At 36.9% G+C, this 22,383-nt stretch overlaps 1 protein-coding gene across 2 annotated transcripts in view; it reads left to right on the top strand.

The window, feature by feature from the left end:
• Wdr41 (WD repeat domain 41) overlaps positions 1-22,383 on the top strand; it is a 46,560-nt gene that overhangs the window by 8,922 nt on the left and 15,255 nt on the right. The window contains exons 3-7 of one of the 2 annotated variants that reach the window (XM_003464402.5): positions 4,941-4,989; positions 6,696-6,827; positions 10,095-10,157; positions 14,739-14,850; positions 17,134-17,196. In XM_003464402.5, coding sequence (XP_003464450.1) covers positions 4,941-4,989; positions 6,696-6,827; positions 10,095-10,157; positions 14,739-14,850; positions 17,134-17,196 — 419 coding nt within the window. Of the gene's footprint in view, positions 1-4,918; positions 4,990-6,695; positions 6,828-10,094; positions 10,158-14,738; positions 14,851-17,133; positions 17,197-22,383 lie in introns of both variants that reach the window. The other variant, XM_063258389.1, reaches the window with a different exon arrangement.

Below are 22,383 nucleotides of genomic sequence, written 5' to 3'. Positions count from 1 at the left end.
TTAGCTTTTCTTTTTGTGATTTGAAGGAAGGAAAGATTTATCAGAGATTTTACCTTTGTAGGTGTTATGGTTTGTGCCTGGAATGACCCCCCCAAAAAACAAAACAAAACAAAAGCTCATGCACAGGGCAGGCTTTTCAGAGTTGGCTGAATCTAAAATATGTGATTGATTCATGGTCCAGTGCTGGGATTACCTAGGGCAGGTAGCCTACATACAATATAAAGGATGGAAAGAGGCCTGTCCTTATCTCTCTGCTCCTCCCTTGTTGCTTTTGCTGTCTTTCTCCTCCAAGAGCTGTTGCCCCTCTGCTTTGTGCCACCTTGCCTTGGCGCAAGCAAATATAGACTAAAACCTTTACAAGCTGTGAACAAATAAGCTTTTCTTCCTTTTGCTTTGGGTGTCAGATATTTTGTCTCAGCAACAAGAAAGTAACTAAGCAGCAGGTACCAGTGAGATCTGCAGAGCTCTCCTTCTTTCATTCTATTTGTGAACAAAAACAGATCTTACACTTTGAGTTGTGTTAACCTAAGATATTTTGTTTTGTTCTGCAGTGCTGAGGACTTCACTTATGCTATGCAGGTACTACACACTGAACTCTTTTTGTAGCCCACATATTTTTCTTTTCATCAAAGAAAAAAGTTTAGGTTCAAGATCTCATGAGAGAATCTGGTATTAGCATGCATGGCTCCTGAAAAAAATCACTTCAACTTCTCTTGTCTGTCTGTGTACTTCTATAATTTTCTTCAAGTAATTGTATAAAAACAAAAATCAATTTAAAGTGAAAATTACATTTTCAGTTTTTTATGTTTTCTAGTATCGTATTTTCAACTGTAGGTTATTTTAATACCATATTTTGTCATGGTTAAAAAGTATTTGCAGATTAAGTAGCAAGTTAACCACTGAGACCTAATGTTCTACCATGATTATGTTCTGTTTTTAGTTTTGCAGTTACTTATGGTTATGTAGGAATTGAATAGAGGCAGGTTTATGTTCAGGGTTATGGGCAGTGCTTTTTAGTATGTCTTATAAGATTATATTTGAACAGCCAGGCATGGTGATACACACTTGTAATCCCAGCACTTAGGAGGCTGAGGCAGGAGGATTGCTGTGAATTCAAGACCAACCTGGGCCACAAGGTGAGCTAAAGGCCAGCCTGAACTGCAAACCAAGACCTTGTCTCAAAAAGAAAAAAAAATTATATTTGAATTTGCAGAACCTTTGAATTGATTAAAATGGCTTCACATAAGTAAGAACTATTAAATGGGCATTTAGATAGTAGATCCAGTAAAACTCATTTTATTTTAGATCAGTCATTGTGAACTGTGCTGTACTTTCATAGCACACTTGGCAAAGTGTGCTTTAGTTCACTTGACTTTTTCTGAAATGTTCTAAGTGAAAATGTTTACTGCAAATGATTTCTATAAATTGAAATAGAATTCTCCATGAACTCATGATCTAGACCCTGTAGCTTATAGTAATATTAGACCATGAATTCTTGAAGGGCAAGTACCATCTCTTACTGATTTTTATTTCTAGTATAAATCATGTGTATAATTATATAATAAATGTATTTTGAATAAATGAGTGAATTATTGGCTTAAATTTAGTTTGTGTAGTAGAGGGGAGGATGGAACATTCTAGAAGATCTGTTATAGTTCTTCAAGGTGTACTTCACCTTGTTAAACTTTTTTTTCTTGCATCTAATTTTGGTTTAGTCATTTAATTGTGTAGTTGAGAATTATGAAGATTTGGTTTCAAGTTAAGAAAACCTAAAGGAAATAAGAATTGGATGAGAATATGAAAAAGTGAAAGGAATTTTTTACAGTAGAATTTAGGGCTTAAAAATTTCAAATTTCCTATTTTTTCCTCTAACAGATATTCATACACTGATAATAACAAAAGGAAATGATAAGGTTACATTAAAGCCATTAATATATTTCATAGAACCATGTAACAGTTAAATACTTGCTTATTCATTTGTTCATTGAATAAGCATTTCTTCAGCACTTTGAACCTTTCAGATAATCCTAGATTTGTTAGACTAGAAAATGAAATATTATAAAGATCAGTAATACGATAATTACTATATTTTATTGACTCTAAGAAGCATTTGCCCTTTTTTTAATATCTCTGGGATTTGGACAGGCCATATAATTGGTGGTGTCTTTAGCAGCATTTTTATTTAATGATACATAAAATAACAAGAGAGTTTGACCATTGATGATACCTTAGATTTGTTGAAATACATTTCTTAGTAATTGTTCAGTTGTGAGCTCTCAAGGCAAGAATTGCATGTTAGTTCATCTTGGCATTTCCCTAATCCTAGCCTGGAACTGCATTAAATATATTTTGTGCTAATTATTAAAGACGCATTTCTCTCAAAATGTTACACCTAGGCTTAAATCTTGGATTCTACTAGAGAGTTGAAAAAAATCATATAAAAATGTTCTAGCACCATTTTTCTTTTCATTGAATAACTAGAACCTTACTGACATTTTAATTATTAATTTATATAGCTTGTTCCTTACCTTTAGCAGTTACTATCTTACTTTTAGGAATTCTTGGGTTGAATTTTGACTTTTGATTGAAGCACATGCTTGAGTTCCTAGGATTGGTTTTAGATAAGCTGAACAGTGCAGCTACTTTTTAGCTATCCCTTGTAGTAGACAGGTAATTGCAACCTGTGAGTGCATCCCTAGGTATTTTATGCTACCAATATGTAGCCAAGTCACACTGGCTTGCATTTTAAAGCTCTATGTTTTCTTTATAGAAAGGGTAGCAATAAATACTGAAATGGATAAAAAGTGTAAAAAGGCAGTAATAGAATACATTAGAGAAGTGAAAGGCCTGAATAGGCTGGCCAACTGGATAATTGATCTCTGAGTAATAAAAACTGACTGTGATTTCATGCATTACTGTTGAGCATTGTTCAGATTTAACTTTTGTTTGCTGCTGATTGAATTAAAGTTTGAGGTGAAATGCTCTGTATCTCATTTCTAAACTCGTAACAGTTTAGTCATCTCTCATTGTGAGATCTACACATGAAACAAAAGTGAGAAAGTTAAATATCTGGATTAGAAAAAAGTATGTATTTTAAACCTGCAGCTTTCTAAGTGGGAGAAAAGCAATTACAAGAGTTTAAAGAATCAATAGAAATTGATGTTTTATACCAAAGAAAACTTAAGCCCCTGAGACCTGCCCTCCTTGCCATCACTCTATAAGTAAGAAGAAATCAATAGCCCAGAAACATGAGCTATTAAAGATTGACTTCCAGCAACTGCTTTTGATACTCAAGGCACTATTTAGTATTTAGATTCCTCAAATGTATGTAAGTAAGCACAGGAAATTATATCTTTAACTTAAAATGATCATTTTTTTAAAAATCTCCAGATCTTTTTTTTTTAATCTCATTTTGAAATAAGAAATGTTAGGCTTAGATTTTAAATTAAATCTTTCTGTGCCTTAGAGCTAACTCACTAATTAAAGTCCTTTCTGTTAAAAAATAGATAATGCATTCCTAAAGATTATTAACGGTCTCCATCTGACTGACCAGTGTCCTATTCGCTCATAACCTCTTGCTCTCACAGAAGATCTAATCACAGGGTTGTAATGTGAGAACAGAGTACTGGACAGCACTTGGGGATTGTGAAACTGAGTGTGAGAAATTGGAACTGGAAGCTAGCTTTGGAGGTGTTAATGGTGAAGTCAGAGAGTTTGTGGTTTACCATAGGGGTGAACTCCGTGTGCACCAATGCTCCCTGGAAAGAGTGATTTCTGTGTCCAGTGTTTCCATTGAATACCCTTCTTCAGTGATACGTGTCCATCCAGCAGTATTTGAGTGCACACATCCAAGTGATTCCTGCTAGCAGCTTTGCAAGGAAGTACCACAGAGTTTCTGCATGTCCTGGGTGTTAGGAGAATATTGTTTATTACTGTTTGTTAACCATAAGGGGACAGTGCTAAGCATTTCATAGCTGGCTGTCAATACCAGCACCACTTTTACTCTTATTAAACAACTAAACCTCAATTCAAGTAGATGTGATATTATGGGGAAGACTCTGAACTGATTCTAAGTCATTAAAATTCATTTACAAAGTTGTGCACTATGTTTTTGATAAATGATTTTACATGCTTATAAATTATGGTGCATAACACTGTATTGAATTTCTGCCTGAGAATGGTGCTTTCTTGATTTTATTATAATGCAGTCAATGTAATAAATAATCCCGTTAGGTAAAATATTTGCTTGATAGTATCTGTGTCAAAAATAACATTTACTCTACAGAACATAGATTATTGTTCCTGAACTTACACATGGATAATGGCAGGTGAAGAGGAGAGGTAAGACAGAGTTTATCACACCTGATTTTTTATGCCACAAAATAGACTTTTCTTTACCTCTTTGCATTTCAAGCATCTCACTAAAAAACACCAACGAAAAGCTCCATTCCTTCTGAACCAACAACATACGTATGTGTGGGAAGACAGAGGAGCCAAATGAACAAAGGCAAGGTGTCAACTGTGGGTTACAGAGTTCAAGGATCTTCATAGAGAAATAATAGGAACAGTGAAACTAAGGACATGATTCCATTCCATCCTTGAATCATCCCTTATATCAGGGAAGCTGCTTCTCAACTTGGTTTTGTTTCATTTATGAAAGATTTCTTATTAATCACAGAATTTTAAGGCAAAGAAGGACTTTAAAGATCATATTTATATCTCCTTCATTTTTACATTTCTAGCAGATTATTCTTTTATCCTGTAAATTGTTATATATCTTTGGCTTCTTAAGTCTATGCACAAAACTCCGAAGTATTTAATAAATGTCAACTAAGCTTAAAGAACTTAGACTTCATTAATGTCAGGCCAAATACTATTAATATATTCTTAGTTAATCTTACCAATTTCATGTCAACAGTGACCTTTTCTTCTCTAACCAGATTTGCATCTGCTGGTGACGATGGAATTGTAATTGTGTGGAATGCTCAGGTTTGTATGGGTTATCTGTTGGTTAAGTAATAAATGTATGACCACATAGTTAGTATTCATGTTTTGTGCCAGAATGTTTGCATGTCATTATCATTTGAGACTAAATAATACCTGGAAAGAGTGATTTGGATAAATTTATTTAAAATGGGGACCAGTATAGAGACGAATTTCTTTGTACGTGCGTGCATGCGTGTATGTGTGTGTGTGAGAGAGAGAGACAGAGAGGCAGACAAAGAAAGACTGGGGACTAAACACATGAGGCTTTTGCACTGAGCTACATCCCTAGCTTTAAAAAAAGTTTTAAAAATTTGAAACAGAATCTCACCAAGTTGTTTAGGTTAAGTTCAAACTTAGGATCCTTCTGCCTCAGCCTTTCACAATGGTAGGATTACAGACATGGGCCACTATACCTGAATATCTTTATTAAAATATTTTCCTGAAAAATAAATATCATCTTATGAAAATAAAAATTTTATTCTTGCTAAACAAAATTTAGGTCATAAGCAGCTATCAAATGTTGATTTTTGTGAAAGGTAAAATTCTTTTAGCATTGTATGGTGGCATCATCTGTCATTCTCCTCAGTTTTTTTTCTCTTTATTTGACTAGTAATATAATAGAAAGTATGCTTTTTCAAAACTATTAAAGACATCACTAAGTTTCTCCAGGCCCTCTTCCTGATGCTTTTTTCTTAAATTACTCCCTTTGTAAGGATTTTATCCTCATTGTACTTTTGTTTTGGATTGTTGCCTGGTCTATCAGGTCTTCATTTCTCAGTGGCTTTGCCTGTACTGAAGCTGTCCTTTAACATCCCAGTCTCCCCAGCCTCAGAGAAGCGCCAGAACTTGTGGCTATTTGCATGGAATCTATCCCTTCAGATTCTCTCCAGGTTACTTATGCAACCCAGTGAGATATAAAGGCTATGCAAGTACTTGTTGCACTATTTTTAAAGGAAAAGAAGGCTGTGTACTTTTAGACACAGTACACAGAAAACATTTCAATCTGAGTTTTGTTGACTATGTACGTACAGAACTGGCGAGTGTAGAGGGCCAAGGTACTTCCACAATATTCATATAATCCTGCAATCTTGAAAAAGCTTGTAATTTATGCCGTTTACATTTCATTTTTGTATGTTTACTGCTTGGTACATGAGTTAGAGACTAACAGGAATGTTGTTGAATGAGTGGGAATACATGTTGGTGTCACATGATAGAGTGGAGACTAATTTTGTAAGTGGGTGATCAATCAGTGTAACACACGTGTACACACCATTGTTATGACATTTTCTTCCAGAACTGCAGAGGTAGGTAACAACAATTCCCTACAGAGTGAATTGATAATGTTTTTATTACTTAATTTATATAATTACTATATAGTCTTAAAATCATAGGAAAAATATTCCTTTAAATTAGATTTTCTGTTCAAAAATAATAAGAAAATTTTATGACTATTCTTTTAGCACATGTTTAGATACTATTTGATTGCTTAATTAAAGTTGTAAGTTCTGAGTAAGTAATTTTTAAATATGTGTGTATTTTCTGCACATTGTTTTTTGGATACTGGAAATCCAACTCACAATCGCACATTGCCAGGCAGGCCCTTGTGTCTCTGAGCTAATGCCTTGTCTGCACAGTCATTCTTAATGTTGTCATTCAATACTATTTAAATTGGAATGATGAGCCTCTTAACATTTTTATTGGTATTTCAGACAGGAGAAAAGCTTTTGGAACTCAGTGGACATACTCAAAAGATAACAGCTATTACTACATTTCCTTCTTTGAAATCTTGTGAAGAAAAAAATCAACTCATCTTGACGGCCTCTGCTGACCGAACAGTTATTGTATCCTTAAATCTGGGAGGAAGTGAAGCAGCCCGTGACCCCCAGGGGCCTTACATACATTATTAGTCTGTAGCCTCTGGGGGTTTTTCTGAACCTTTTTGTCCTGGCAAAAATGATTTTTTCTAGTTTCCTAAGAACTTCTTAAAAGTATTAGGCATCTGAAAAGTATTGGAAATAGAGGTTAAGGGTTGTGTTGGTAGAAACCCTCATGACTGAAGCAGTTCTTCCCAGAGTTACTGTTGCAACACGGAGGAAATGGGAGCTTGTGGCCTTAAAAATATTTATTGGATTATCTCAATTTGCTTTAAGGAAATGAAGATGAGTTGGACTAGAGAATAATTCATATTTTTAACTCCTTCCTTTATAGCAAAAGAAACTTAATGGCTCCAACCCAGGAGCTTCAAAATCTACAAAAAAAAGTACTCAGTTTTTAATAATGACATTCAGTATTTAAAAGCAATTTCTATAAAGTTACTTTTCCTTTCCCCATACTTTTAGTAAGAAGTGAGACATAACAGCAGTGGTAAAATTTAATGAAGGGCCTAGTGTGTTGTGTTGTGTTTTACATATGATGACCCATCTGATCCTTGAAATAGCCCTTTGAAAGAGGCACTTATTGTCATTTACAGATGAGAAACTGAGGTGAAGAGAGTGTTAAGTATCCTCTCCAAAGTGCACAGCCAGCGTAAAGCAGAAATGACTAACAGTCTGGCTGCAAAACTAGACCTCTGACCCAACATTGTCTTCATAAAGTGTCTTCTTTACCAGATTCAGCCCTTTAATAACTTTTATGAGGAACTAAACTTGTAAAGCCCATGACCAAGTGCTCTGGATAACTCTGTTCTTTTAATTTTTTTTTAAGGTGCCATATTGGCTTTAAAAAATATCTTTGCTTATCTAAAAGTTCTGTTGAAACAATTTGGACCATTAGTGATGTTAAATTTTGGAGTAAACCCAAAAGACTATTTCTTAGGGTTCTGTAGAACCAAGACATGCTTAATACCAGACTTTAAATGAGCTTATCAATTAATGTATTTTGTGTGACCAATTGATGACCTAAAGGTATAAAGTTTAGGACAGAATAGCATTTTTACTGCTATTGTGTTGAAGCAAATATTATTTTATGGAATAAAGTTTATCTGTTTTGTTTTTCTTAGTCTCTGCAAAAGTATAATTTAAAATACTTTCTCTATATTAGGCCATTCCTAAGACACTGTAGTAGTATTTTGAGGCAGTTATTAAACTGTTACAGTACAGAGGTGAATAGCTGGGATAATACTAGCGTAAATTTTACCTATAATGGTATAGAGTCATTTCCTTTGCTGAATGACTTGTTAAGATAAAAAAGCTTAGTTCTGACTGTTTTGCTTAGTCACGTTTGGTTTTATTCTCTTCAAAAAAAGTAATAAGAACTGTGGAAGTAATAAAACCCAAAAAGTCTAATTGTTATTGTAAAAAAGAGAGGAAAGTTAAGGTGGACTAAGGGATATAACCACAAGTATGTTCAAGTGTGTAGGATGGAAAACCATATTACTGAGCTTTTGTTGGATCATTGAATGGAACTGTCTTCAGTATCACTGTATGAATGTTCACTTTATATGCTTTAATTTTGTAATTTGGACAGCTGTTTCTGGGAAGATAATATGTAACCTATTAACTGGTGATTTCTTACTGTATATTTTTTTTCTTGAAATTCTATATTACTTGTGCCCTTTTACTGCTTTGTTTTTTTATGTCCTTTCTTTTTTTCTCTTTAAATTAAAAAAAAAAAGATAAAAAAGCTTGGGGGCTAGGGGATTTAGCTCAGCAGCATAAGCACCTGCCTTGCAAGCAGGTGGTTGTGAGTTTGATCATGAGTTCGATCCCCGGTACCAATAAAAAAAAAAAAAGATAAAAAAAAAAGGCTACTTAGCTGGCAGTTTGTTTTATCCAAGTGAACTCTAAATTTATTCTGCTTGGGCCTTCACTATTAATTAAGTGCTTCCTTAACTGCTGAAGGTAGATCTTTAAAATTTTTGTCCTATAGTGGCCTTAAGAGCTCAAATTGTTCAGCATTGAATGTTTAGCTTTGCAATAATAACTGAAATGAGTGAAAGATAGTATTAGAATTGTGATAAATGTAAGGCCAGCAAACTTGGCTTAATAAGGAGCGCTGAGTGCCAGCAGTGTGTTTAGCATGACAGATGCATAGATGTATACATAGGTGTCTGTATGTCTAATTCTCATAAGGAATGAAATGGAATATAATAAAAAAGACATTGGACATATTAAGGTTACTTTATGAAATTTATTTCTGTTTTTTAAATATAAGTTCGTACTTACATGTATCAAGTCAGACGACGTCAATGTGTTTCTTACCTTAGGAAATAATAGGAGATAAAAATTAGAGGCTTATCAAGGCTCTGAAGTCACCTTAACTCTGGACATTTTATGAAAGGCCTTCTGTTGTTTTAAACACACATATAGATTATACTAAGCCACTGTTGTATGTGCTTTGAATGAGATGATTGTTGTTAACCATGCCAGTGGCACTGCAGGGAGCTTTTAGGAAATGTTAATTAATGGACTTGACAGTTCTTGGTAGAAATACTTTATGTTCATGTTTATGGCAGACTATTGTGGAGGATAAATGGGATCAGAGTAGTATTTAATGCCTGTAAAGATTCAGCACATCAGACCACTATTCTGGTGGCATTTTTAAATAGTTTGATAGTAAAATTTACCTCAAGTTTATTTTGGATCATAAGCTGTTCTGGTAAGTTGATGACTCACTATCTGAATTAATATTCATGATAGTATAAATACTAAATATTTCATATTTCATTTATAGATTTTCTAGCTGAATGTTTAGCGTTTGTGATTTAATTGTGAATTAGAAAAGTTGCCTAATAACTACAATTTTAAATTCTGATAGAACTGTGAGGGAGGACTGGTGGCTGAAAAGATAAGAAGTATGAAATATAAATGACCTTTATTTTGAGAATGCAGGGAGAGACACCCCCGAGGGCGTGCCATCTCCACCCCTGGGCTGGCGATCTCTCCCTGGAACACGCGGAGTGAGGCACATAAGTAGCCTCGGCTTGGGGTGGAACCTAGGGGGGCATTAGGGATGCACAGGGAGCCCATTGGTCTTTGTTTGGCGCCAGAGGTAGATTCCTAGGGGTGGGGGAAGATAGGAGTTCCTTGGCTTTACCGGATACAGTATCCGGCCTGGGCCAAAACCCTTTCAAATTCTATTTAGAAATTCATTTCTTAACATAAATTTAGGTGTGGGATTGTGATACTGGCAGCCAAGTTCGGAGATTATCGTGCTTCCAGTCTACTGTGAAGGTAAAATCTCAAGCAAATAGGAGTTTTTAATTGTGTCTGGTTTTTGTTTCAGAAAAAAATGGTTTAATAAATTAGGTGAAATTACTTTTGTAGGTTTTAAAATTATATCTTTCACACACTCCTGCACTGGTTTGAGTTGCAGGCTAGATTTTTTTTTTGGAGCCTATGCTTTTAGATGTTAGAATGTTTTAGTTGGAAATTAGAATACTACAGCAGAATGAAGAAAAAGTAAGACATGGCCTGTCTTTAACTGGTAATTCCACAATGCAGTGGCAAGTGGAAACACCAAAATGACAGCCAGGATTTGGAGGCAGATTTATTGATGTCCACAGGCACTGACTGGGAGCATTCCGGAAACATCAGGCCCTGATCTCTGATGGTCCAGGCTTATATGGTTAAGCAAGCGGGAAATGCAGAGGCCGAATGGCTTGTCAGTTGGGGAGTGGTTCTCACAATATTCATCATAGTGACCAGCTGTGCATCACAGTGACAGCCATTTCTAACAGACAAAAGAAACAGGAACTGGAACTGGAACCGTTACCTGGGCAACTAGCAAAGTGACAGAATACTGGCTAAGGAGAAGGGTGCACCTTCTGCTACAAGAAGAGATGCCGCTTGAAAAATGACTGAACAGTTTTCTTTATCCTCTGAGCTACAGATGTAGAGCTGTTTGTCCCTTGAGCTCTACCCTCTCTGAGGTGACAGGTACTAGCTTCCAAACTAAATATCTTATGTGGTTCATTGTCTTCTACTATTAGGTTCACTCAGTTTGTAAATTCAGTCAGGGCTATATGGTAGGAACTCTGCTATGTGCTAAAACACAGACATGGCTAAACCTTGGTTGTGATTTGTAAGAAGAAATAACCTTAAATGTTCTGGGAAGGTAACACTGCTTTTTAATGTTAGCCAGTTTGGAAAAAGACTAGTAAAATGAGATGTTTCCTAATTTGTTTTAAAGATAGCCAGTGTCTACACTTGAGCTAACACTTTTTTTTTTTAAGGTAAAAAGAATTGCTGGATGCCACTAGGCTACATCACTATTTTCCTAACAAAAAAAAAAAAAAAACAAAAAAAAAAAAACCAGCCCCTTTGGCAGCACCTCACAGCACTAAGATGTCACAATACCAATTTAGTAAAGTTTCCGGGGAAGGATGTGTCATGCATCTAATTTAACGATGGAATTTTTTTGAGGAACAAATATCTCTGTTATGTGATCTAAAAAGATGCTACTTTTATATTCCTTTAAAAATAATTCTTACTACCTGAAAAACTAAGGTCAGCAGGTTTCAAATGAAAACACATGAATCAAAGAAAGGGGCAAAGAGGAAAAATGTGTATTTCAGGGAAACTCCTTTGGGAGCTGTTTCATGAGTTAGGTATAGGAATTAAGATACAGTAAAACAGTACCTTATTCCAGTATCTAAAAAATACTCTTTAAAGAGGTTTTAGTTAACATTAATTAACTAGGTAATTATGTATGTTTACTCCTGTTGTGATCCTGTTTCACATAAAAAATTGTTAAAAAGATAGTATTGTACTCCCTTTAGTTCAGTGATTCAGTTGTTTGTTTGTTTTTTAAATCCTGGAAATTGAACCTGGTAGGTCAGGCCTGTCCCACTGAGTTGTATCCCCAGCTCTTTTTCATGTTATTTTTGAGACAGGGTCTTGCTAAATTGTCTGAACTGTCCTCACAATTGTGATCCTCCTGCCCTCAGCCTCCTAAGTAGCTGGGACTACAGGTGTGTGCTACCACTGGCTAGTTATTCCTTCTCCTCCCTCCCACCCCGCCTTTTTTTTTGAGACAGCGTCTCGCTATGTGGTTCAAAATAGCCATGAACTCACTGTGTAGCCCACACTGTCTTTGAATTCTCAGTGATCCTCCTGCCTAAGCTTTCTGATAGTTGGGATTAGATGTGCACCACACCCGACTTGGCTTTGTTTCTTGAATCAAATCCAGATTCATAATATTTGAGCTAGTAAAAATAAGGATTTTAAAAATAAGTTTGGTGTTAGCAAGGAAATAGTGAAATTGGCAATTTATATTGTTCTTTGGGAGTATAAATTGATACACCCTTCCCAAAAGCCAGTTTGGTATTAAGAATGCACCTAAAAAAGTGATTGTATGCATCAACCTATTAATTCTACTTCAAGGCAGCTCTTTGAAGGAAATAATAAGAACTTGGGCAGATATTTATGAACAGAAAGGTATTACAAACATACTTTTATAATTGGCTGATTGAGCATACCCTAATATCTTACTGCCAAACAGTGTGTGTGCACCCACATGTGCATAAACTGAAGAACTGTGAGTGAAAGACAGTGGGTATTAAACCAGTTACAAGCAGAAGATGCCTTGCTGTGCCCCCACCCTTAGAACGCCTTCCTCAGATGGCCCGACGGCCCGTGTTCCCTGTTGTCTTTTCACTGCTTCCTGAAATCAGCGTCCTCTTTCCTGTCCTTTGTGAGGTGTGACAAGCATGGTGAGTGTCACCACCAAGTGCCACTCCATGGAAGACAGGTGTCCTCATCCACTGCCCACTGGATCTGGCACTGCACATCTCCTGGCTCCTTCCCAAACTCAAAATGACCATGAATGGAAACACTTTGAGTGGATTCAGGAATGCCAAGGCAGCCCCAGCAGGACAATTGAAGTCAATCATGGGAAGGACTTCCAAAACTGCTTCAGAAAGTGGCAAGAATAACGGAATTGTGTGTTCAGTGCAAGAGGGGACCATTTTGAGGGAAACTAATGGCAATGTGTCCTCTATTGTAATACATTGAATTTTTTTAAACATTCACTGTTCTTTTGTTATTACCCCCCCCCCCATGTAATGTGTATTTCAGAACATAAAAAGAGTTTGGAAAATGCCAGTTATACTATGTTAAATAATGAAACAGTATATCATCCTCAGTAAAGCATTAGCAAGTCAACATAGAATAAGGATCATATATCATATTCCAGGAATATGAGCTTGCTTTGACATCTTGCTTGCCCCTTGATGAGAATATAGGGCAAAAGCAAAGATGCAGGACAGAACAGTCTCTGTAAACATGGTGCTGAGCCGGTGCTGTGGTGCCTGCCTGCAGACTCAGTGCTGGGAAGGCTGAGGCAGGGTCGCTCAACCCTCATGAGTACAAGCCCAGTGTGGCGTCACAGAGAAAGCTTGTTTCAAAAAGATAAAAAAAATAAAGATCAGGTGAGCCTCAATAAGTGAAAATCTTTTGCACTTCAAAGAATACTACAGAGAGTGAAAAGATAATCCATAGAATAGGAGAAATCTTTGCAAAGGATGTGTCTAGCAGGAGTTATCCAGAATATGCAAAGAACTCTCGACAATAAAAAGATACAGTCCAATTAAATATTCTGAAGAATTTACGCAAATGGAAATTAGCACATGAAGTTCAACATTGGTAGCCATTTGAGAAATACAAGTCAGCAGTGAAATTGAGACCCCATTTTATATGTACCAGCATGGCTAATAGCTAAGACAGGGCTAACATGTATTGATGAGGACATGGAAAACGGTAGCCTTTGTACATCACTGGCGGGTTATGGAATGGTAGTCACCTTGCACATTGGATTTCCTCAAATTGGTAAACATAGAATTATTTCACAGCCATCCAATTCCTAAATATGGTCTTGAGAGCAATGAAAACATGTCCACTCTACACTTTGTACGTGACTGTTCAGAGCAATATTGTTCCCGACAGCTAAAATGTTAATTTACTGATACTAAAAATCCAGAGGTTAGAAAGGTTAGACCTCTTGAGGAACATGACCAGTATCGATTATTGTCAGCACTTTTTCCATTGGCTTTAAAGCAGCCCTGCCCTCGCCAAGGTAAGACCATGAAAACCCCAGCTTCTCTCTTCACTCCCTCGGTGTTGCCTTTGTCCTGGGTCTAGTGGACCACAGTGCCATTGAAGGTAAAAAGTGCCTCCAGAGCCCACAGAACAAGTGTTTTCCTGAGCTCCCAACAGAATTATTGAGAGGAATCAAGGGATAGTTCATTTAAAACATTAAAACTAAGGTCATATTTTCTGTATTTTAAAAGGGGCTTAACTAGTACGTATTTTCTATTACTGAGTTACAGATTACTTCAGAACTAAGTGACTTAAAGCAATAAAGGATTATTATCTGTCTATAGTCAGGAATAGGAAATGTTTCAGCCAGGTGGGTGTAGCCTAGGTTCTGTCATTTCAAGGCCTGTGTGTGGCGTGGAGGGGCCTCCTGCTGGGCTGCCCTGCTGCTTGGCCTGCTAGTGCTAATGGTGCCCGGAGGCCAGCTCCTGGCCCGTGGATCTCTCTCCTATGGCTGCTCCAGGATCCTCACCCTTGAGTGAGTAATCTAATTGGTGACCAGGAGGATCCCACCCCGCACCATCCCTCTGTCCTTTCTAGTCCCGTAAAACTAGTGTCAGGAATAGAGGACAGTGTTACACAGACAATTGACTGACTTAGGGGGAGAAAAAATAAGCTCCACTTGTCCAAGGGAGGGATTTTTGGAGAACTTGCGGACGTAATGCAGAACTACCCTGTAACGCTTGCTTGAGTTTCTAAACTCTAAAATCAATTTTGCAGTGTTTAACTGTTCTTCAGAGACTGGAGGTGTGGCTGTCTGGTGGGAATGACTTATGTGTATGGAACCGAAAGTTAGAGCTCCTGTGTAAGACCAGCCACATTTCAGATACAGGTAAGAACAAATTAAGGTAATTGTGAGCCATGATTGACAGACTCCAGAAAGACAAGTGAGTTTTCAGAAAGTTCATAAATACAAAGCTCCAAATTAGTTTTTTTTTTTTTTTCAGTTCTGAAAATTGTAAGTAACCATATTCAGTGAGTACTTCTACTTTAGATGATTAAATGAACTTTTTTGGATGTACTAGGAATTGAACCTATGACTTTACCTTAAGCTACACCCTGACATCCCTCCCTTTTAAAATTTGGAGACAGGGTGTTGCCAAGTCACTAAGTTGCCCAGGATGGGCTCAGCCTTGCAGGCCTCTTGCCTCAGCCTCCCTGAGCACTGGGATGACAGGTGTGTGCCGCCATGCCCAGCTAGTCAGCATTTTTAATAAAACATTTTGTTTAAAACTGTCTTTCTGTTACCCATGACCCTATCTGCCTGTCTTCTCCACCTTCTCCTGCTGTGCTCATCTGCTTTCTCCTCCGCCACTACCCTCTATTTCTTGTACATGGAGGATTCAAAACACACGATGAAACAAGCCCACATAGAGGAAAAGCTGGGCCAGAAATGCTGTTCAAATCACAGCAGCACCACTAGTCTTTCTCAGGTGGGGTCAGCAGATAGTAGAGTATTCTCCAAATTTGAATATATTAAATTACATATATATCATAATGGAAAAATGAATAGTTTTTTTGCTGACAGGTATTGGTTTTCATGTATCCACTCTTTAATTCTTGCTGACAAAGTAAGTAATTATAACATAGCTCACACAAGGTTAGCGTCAAATCTCATAATTTAGGTATGAAAAGACACTCAGAATGCTAAACCCAAGGATAGGCCTAGTGGTGTATTCCTCTAGTCCCAGTTACTGAGGCAGAAGTATCACTGCAGCCTAAGAGTTTGCAGCTTGCTTAGGCAACAGAGTGAGAACTTGTCTTTTAAACAGAACAAAGACAAGAACCTTAAAAAAAACTCTATGTTAAATAAATGAAATACGGTAGCATGTAAAATCTGATTATGTCAATAATACAGGAAATTTCATAAATGTGTTAATTGACTGTAAGTATGCTAATTAGAGTCATCTTAGCCGTGGCTGTTGGCACAGGTGTAACAGTCTCAGTCTCAGTTTCTCCTGTGCTTTCATGGGACAACATGCACAGAGCCTGCAGGAGCAGGTGCCAGCTGGACATCCTGTGGACTCTCCACCTGGAGACTGTTGGATGCCACAGGTTGAGGCTCAGTGCCAAACACTGCCCCACCCCACTTCAGGGGCTGTTTACAAGCTTGTGACCCACTAGCTATAAATCGGGGTTCCCATGACCCTTCTTTGGTTATAATTAACTTGCTAGAGCATCTCATAGAACTCAGGCCACCGCTTGTTACTAAGGATATTACAAAGACAGCCGATGAAGAGATGCACAGGGGGAGGCATGTGAGAGTGACTGGGATCTCCACGCTGTCCAAGTGTGCCACCCTCCAGGAGCCACAACGGATCGGGCTGCAGGAAATCTGAGCTCTGCCTTTTTGGATTTTTATGAGACTTCATTGTCTAGGTGTGATTGCTTCAGTCATTGGACACTAGTGACCAGTTTCATCTTCAGTCCCTCTCTTTCCCTGGAGGTTGGCAGTTGGAGGTAAAAAGTCTCTCTAATCCTGCCTTGGTCATTTCAGGGACTGGTAGCTATCAGTCATCCCCTGGGCATATAAAAAGATACCGTGTCTGGAAATCCAAATGATTTTAGCAGTTGTGTGCCAGGAAGCAAGATACAGACCAAATAGCTGTTGCATGATGTCACACTGACTCAGTGCCAGGGAGGTGCTCAGCCTTCTTGGATTTACATAGAGGGAAAGCTCCAATTTTGCATCTTTTTTTTTTTTTTTTTTTTGTCTTTTTCCTTTTTATCGGTACCAGGGATCAAACTCACGACTGCCTGCTTGCAAGGCAGGCGCTTATGCCGCTGAGCTAAATCCCCAGCCTGTAATTTTGCATCTTTTGAGCTTGCTATCTTATAAATGGGTGATGGTGATTATCATATGGGATCCCAGTCAGTGAGGTAGGTTACATATACTACTTTATCCTAACAGTAAAGATGTTCTGTGTCTTCCAAGGCCTTGAAAAATCTTAGTGAACAAGCATTTTCCACATGTAAACAAGCAAAGGAGGATGTGTGTAGCAAAATGTGTGTACTTTCTTGTTACCCCACTTATGGGGAATGACGGCATAAAACAATATTTTTGATGTAATCTATGAAAAAACTGATTTAACTTTTGTTTGATATGTTTCTGAAGGGATCAGTGCTTTGGTTGAAATCCCTAATAACTGCGTTGCAGCTGCAGTTGGAAAGGAACTAAGTGAGTATGGTCTTGTCTTCTCTTCTCTCTCTTCTTTTCTCTTTCTGTGTTTTTAAAAAATATGTATTTTAGAACTAGCGTAGAGGGGCTGGGATTTAGCTCAGCGGCATAAGTGCCTGCCTTGCAAGCAGGCAGTCGTGAGTTTGATCCCCGGTACCGATAAAAACAAACAAACAAACAAAACAAGTAGAATATATGTGCTGGAAAGGCAAAACAGTTGTTTATTTCAGGATGTCTGTCCTTGCCCAGCTTGACCTCTTGAGTTTGCCAAAAATGAGAGAAAGAGACATTTTCAAGATGTTAGGTCACATTTCTTTTTTATGGTCAGTATTTCAGATTATTATCTCTGTTAAGTTTGATTGAACAATTATGTTACTATTCTGAAATCCTGATCTCCAGGTCATTTGACATCCTCTGCCAATGGTCACATTTTTACATTCATTGAGTAGGTGGGGAAGTTCTTGTCTGTATTGAATGAAAAACCTTTGACAGCTAATGGCTGTCAGAATTTACTAACTTTTCTAGAAACTTGTCTGTTGGTGAAATATCATGAGAGACCAGAAGAAATGTGTCATGGCATGTTTGCCAGAAAGGAACGTGAAAGAAGAGAGACGTGGGATTCACTACCCAAGGATGTTAGACTTCCTGAGCTTTGGCCCTCCACAGCACTTGTTCTGGGAGCCTCTGTATACTACTGCCTAGTATATTAATGCTAACTCAACCTGTGCGTGAGTCTCCCTCCCACCGTCAGCTGTGATTATTCCAGGGTAGTGACTGAACCTTATTTGCATTGAAAAGCACAGCTCCTAGAACATGTAGATGCTTAGTCAATGTTGGCTGATAGAATCCTGTTGGTTGATTTGATTTTGTGTTTTCTGTATTGATTAAATTTAGGGTTTACTCTAGTTTAAATAAGATTATACTTTTTAAAGTAGATAATGAGTCGAGCAACACATTGAACATCTACTGTTGTCAAAATAACTATAGCAAACAAAAGACTAACAAACATAGTCTTTTTTTATTTTAAAGAGATTAAGACAAAAGAGAACAGAACAAAGCATATCAGAACAGTTTAAGCAACACAGTACTTCACCACAAGACAACCCAATATCAACAGTAGCTACCATAATGTCTCTTTCTTTGAAATACTTGAGCATACCTTCACATACAATAGTATCAAACATAATAATATAAAACCATTCAAGAGAATGAAAGCGTTACAGGGCATTAAGAACCAAATAACCAAAAATGAACAATGGCTACTATATTATCTCATTTTCCATAAAAATTTGTTTATACTATCACATATTAAAATCCAATAAGATATAACATAATAGAACCAATGGAAATCCAAAGAACAAAAGCATGGTAGGACTTCAAAGCAAGATGATATTAAATCAGCAATGGCTATCATAATGTCTTGTTTTCGTGAAAATAGCTGTTCATACCATCACAGATAATAAAATCAAACAAAACAGAATAAAATCATTCCAACTAATGAATGAAAACATTATAAGGCTTCAAAGCAGTGTAATGGGGAATCATGATTACCATAAAATCTTAATGTACTCTTACCATTTCTTACACTAGGGAGACTATACACTGTTTATACATGTGAGTTTGATTTATTTCACTTATGAATATGGTCTCAAGTTGTGTCCATTTATTTATAAATATCTCAATGTGATCACTATTTATAGCTGAGTAGTATTCCATTGTATAAAAATATCACATCTTTTTTATCCATTCCTCAGTTGATGACACTTAGGTTGTTTCCAAGATCTGGCTATTACAAATTGTGCTGCTATAAACATGGGTGCACATATATCACTGTGATATGATGTTTTCAGTTCTTCTGGGAATATGCCTAGAAGTGGAATAGCTGGGTCAAATGGGACTTCCAAGCCTAGCTTTTTGAGGAATCTCCAGGCTGACCTCCACAGTGGTTGTACCAGTTTACACTCCCACCAAAAGCGCAGGAGCATTCCTTTTTCCCCACAGCCTCTCCAGCATTTGTTGTTGATTGTTTTCTTGATCCTGGCCATTCTTTCTGGAGTGAGATGGAATCTCAGCATGGTTTTAATTTGCATTTCTCTAATGAGTAATGATGATGAACATTTTTTCATGTATTTATTTGCCATTTGTATTTCTTCGTCTGAGAACTGTATATTCATCTCAGATGCCCATTTTTGGATTGGCTCTTTGAATTTTGGTGGTTTGATTTTTTAAAATTCTTTGTATGTTTTAGACAGAAGTCCTTTGTCTGAGGGACAGTTCACTGAGATTTTTCCCATTTTGTGGATTTTCTTTTCACTATGCTGGAGATTTCTTTTGACATGCAGAAACTTTTTTTAATAAGACGTGATCCCAGTTATTGATTCTGGGAAGTGTTTCCTGTGCAGTTTGATTCCCGTTCATGAATTCTCTACCTACCCCTATAACTTCAAGATTTTTACCCAATTTATCTTCCAACAGATTTAGTGTTTCTGTTTTAATATTCAGATCTTTGATCCATTTAGATTTTAGTTTAGTACATGGTGATAGGCATGGGTTTAGTTTTAGTTTTTGGCATATGGACAGCCAGTGTTTCCAGCACCTTTTATTAAAGAGACTGATGTTCTTCCAGTGAACATGTTTGGCCCCTCTATCAAAGATAAGGTGGTTGAGTGTGTTTGTAGTTGTGGTTGTATCTTCTGATCTATTCCATTGATCTTCAGGACCATGTTGATTTTATTATAGTAGCTTGGTAGTATAACTTCAAGTCAGGGATTGCGATGCCTCCTGCCTTGTCTTTGCTGCTTAGAATTGCCTTTGATATTCTAGGTCTCTTCTGGTTCCAGATGAATTTTAGGAGTGATTTCTCTAGATCTATGAGGTATGTTGATGGTATTTTTATTGGGATTGCATTGAATCTATATAGCAATTTTGGGAGAATGGCCATTTTAACAATATTTATTCTCCCTATCCATGAACAAGGAATGTCTTTCCACTTTCTGAGATCCTCTTTGATTTCTTTTTTCAGGGTATTATAATTTCCCCTCTGTGGATCTTTTACTTCTTTCTTGAGATTAATTCCTAAGTATTTCATTTTTTTGGATGCTAGTGTGAAGGGTGTGACTTCTCTTATTTCTCTCCCAGTGATTTTGTTGTTGTTGTATAGGAATGCTATTGATTTTTGACTGACTTTGTATTCAGCTATATTGCTGAATTTATTTATTATATCTAGGAGTCTTTCAATGGAGTTTTGGGGGTCTTCTATGTAGAGTATCATGTTGTCTGCAAATAATGGTAATTTAACTTCCTCTTTTCCTGTCTTTACCCCTTTTATTTCTTTCTCTTATCTAGTTGCTCTGACTAGTATTTCCAGTACTATGTTGAATAGGAGCAGTGATAAGAAACATCCTTGTCTTGTGCCTGATTTTAAGGTAAAGGCCTTCAGTTTTTGGCTATTTAATATGATGTTGGCTGTTGGTTTGTCATCGATGGCCTGTATTATATTGAGGTAAAGACCATTTTTCCAATTTTCTATAAGGTTCTTATCATGAATTGAGTATTGTACCTTATCAAAAGCTTTTTCTGCATCTATAGAAATGATCGTGTGATTCTTACTTTTGGCTCTATTGATATTGTGGATTACATTTATTGATTTATGTATGTTGAACCATCATGGCATGTCTGGGATGAATCCTACTTGGTCGTGGTATATAATCTTGATGATTTGCTGCATCCTGTTTACCAATATTTTACTGGGGATTTTTGCATCTGTGTTCATCAGGGAGATTGGCCTATAGTTCTCTTTTTTAGTTGGGACTTTCTCAGGTTTTGGCACTAGAGTAGTATTTGCTTCCAGAAATGACTTAGGAAGAATTGCTTGCCTTTCAATTTCATTGAAGAGTTTGAGGAGTGTTGGCATTAAATCTTCTTTGTATTTCTCGTAGCATTCCACAGTGAATCAGTCTGGGCCTGGGCTCTTCTTTGTATAAGGACTTAATTACATTTTCAATTTCGTTAATAGAAATTGAGTTATTCAGCAGTTTAACATCTTCTTGACCCAGCTTTGGTAGTTTATATGTTTCTAGGAATCTGTCCATTTTTTAGAGGTTTTCAAAATAGGTGTTGATGATCTTCTGTATTTCCAGAGTCTGTAGTGATTTCACCTTTTTCATTCTTTATTGCATGAATTTGAGCTTTTTCTTTCCTTTTTTTAATAAGATTGGCTAGGGGCTTATCAATTTTATTTATTCTTTCAAAGAACCAACTCTTTGATTCATTGATTCTTAGGATCGTTTTCTTAGTCTGTATTGTATTAATTTCTGCTCTGATTTTGCCGGGCATGGTGGCTCACACCTGTAATCCCAGCACTCGGGAGGCTAAGGTGGGAGAATCGTTGCGAGTTCAAGACCAGCCTGGGCTACAAAGTGAGCTCAAGTCTAGCATGAACTACATAGCGCGAGACCCTATCTCAAAAAAGACAAAAAAAAAAAAAATTCTGCTCTGATTTTTATAATTTCCTCCCTTCTTTTGGCTTTGGGCTTGATTTGATCTTTTTTTAGATGTTTGAGGTGTAACATCATGTTGTTTATTTGTGTTCATTCTGTTTTCCTGATGTGGGAACTCAGAGCAATAAATTTGCCTCTGAGTACCGCTTTCATTGCATCCCACAGATTCCAGTAAGTTGGATTTGTATTTTCGTTTGCTTGTAGATATTGTTTAATTTCTTCTTTAATTTCCTCTGTGACCCACTGATTGCTCAAGAGGGTATTATTCAATTTCCATGTGTTTGTGGGTTTTTGCAGTTTCTTTTATCATTAATTTCTAGTTTCATGGAGCTATGATTTGATAACATGCATGGGATAATTTCAACTCTTTTGCATTTACTTAAATATGTCCTGTGGGCTAGTATATGGTCTATTTTAGAGAATTCCCATGTACTGCTGAGAACAATGCATATTCTGATGTTGGATGGAACACTTGGTATACGTCTATCAAGTCCATTTGTTCATAGGTATGATTCAGTTCTGTTATTTCTTTGCTGATTTTCTGACTGGTTGAACTGTCTCTTGTTGTCACTGGTGTGTTAATGTTTCCTGTTATAATGGTGTTATTGCTTACTTGATTTTTCATTTCTGTTAATACTTGCTTTGTATAACTGGGTGCTCTGGAATTTGGTGCATATATATTTAAGGT

The sequence above is a fragment of the Cavia porcellus genome, unplaced genomic scaffold, assembly GCF_034190915.1.
Source record: "Cavia porcellus strain 051 isolate PalLab524CR breed Dunkin Hartley unplaced genomic scaffold, mCavPor4.1 scaffold_11, whole genome shotgun sequence".
NCBI lineage: Eukaryota > Metazoa > Chordata > Mammalia > Rodentia > Caviidae > Cavia > Cavia porcellus.
Note: the sequence above shows the minus strand (reverse complement) of the source record. Positions and strands in the feature narration are given on the sequence as shown.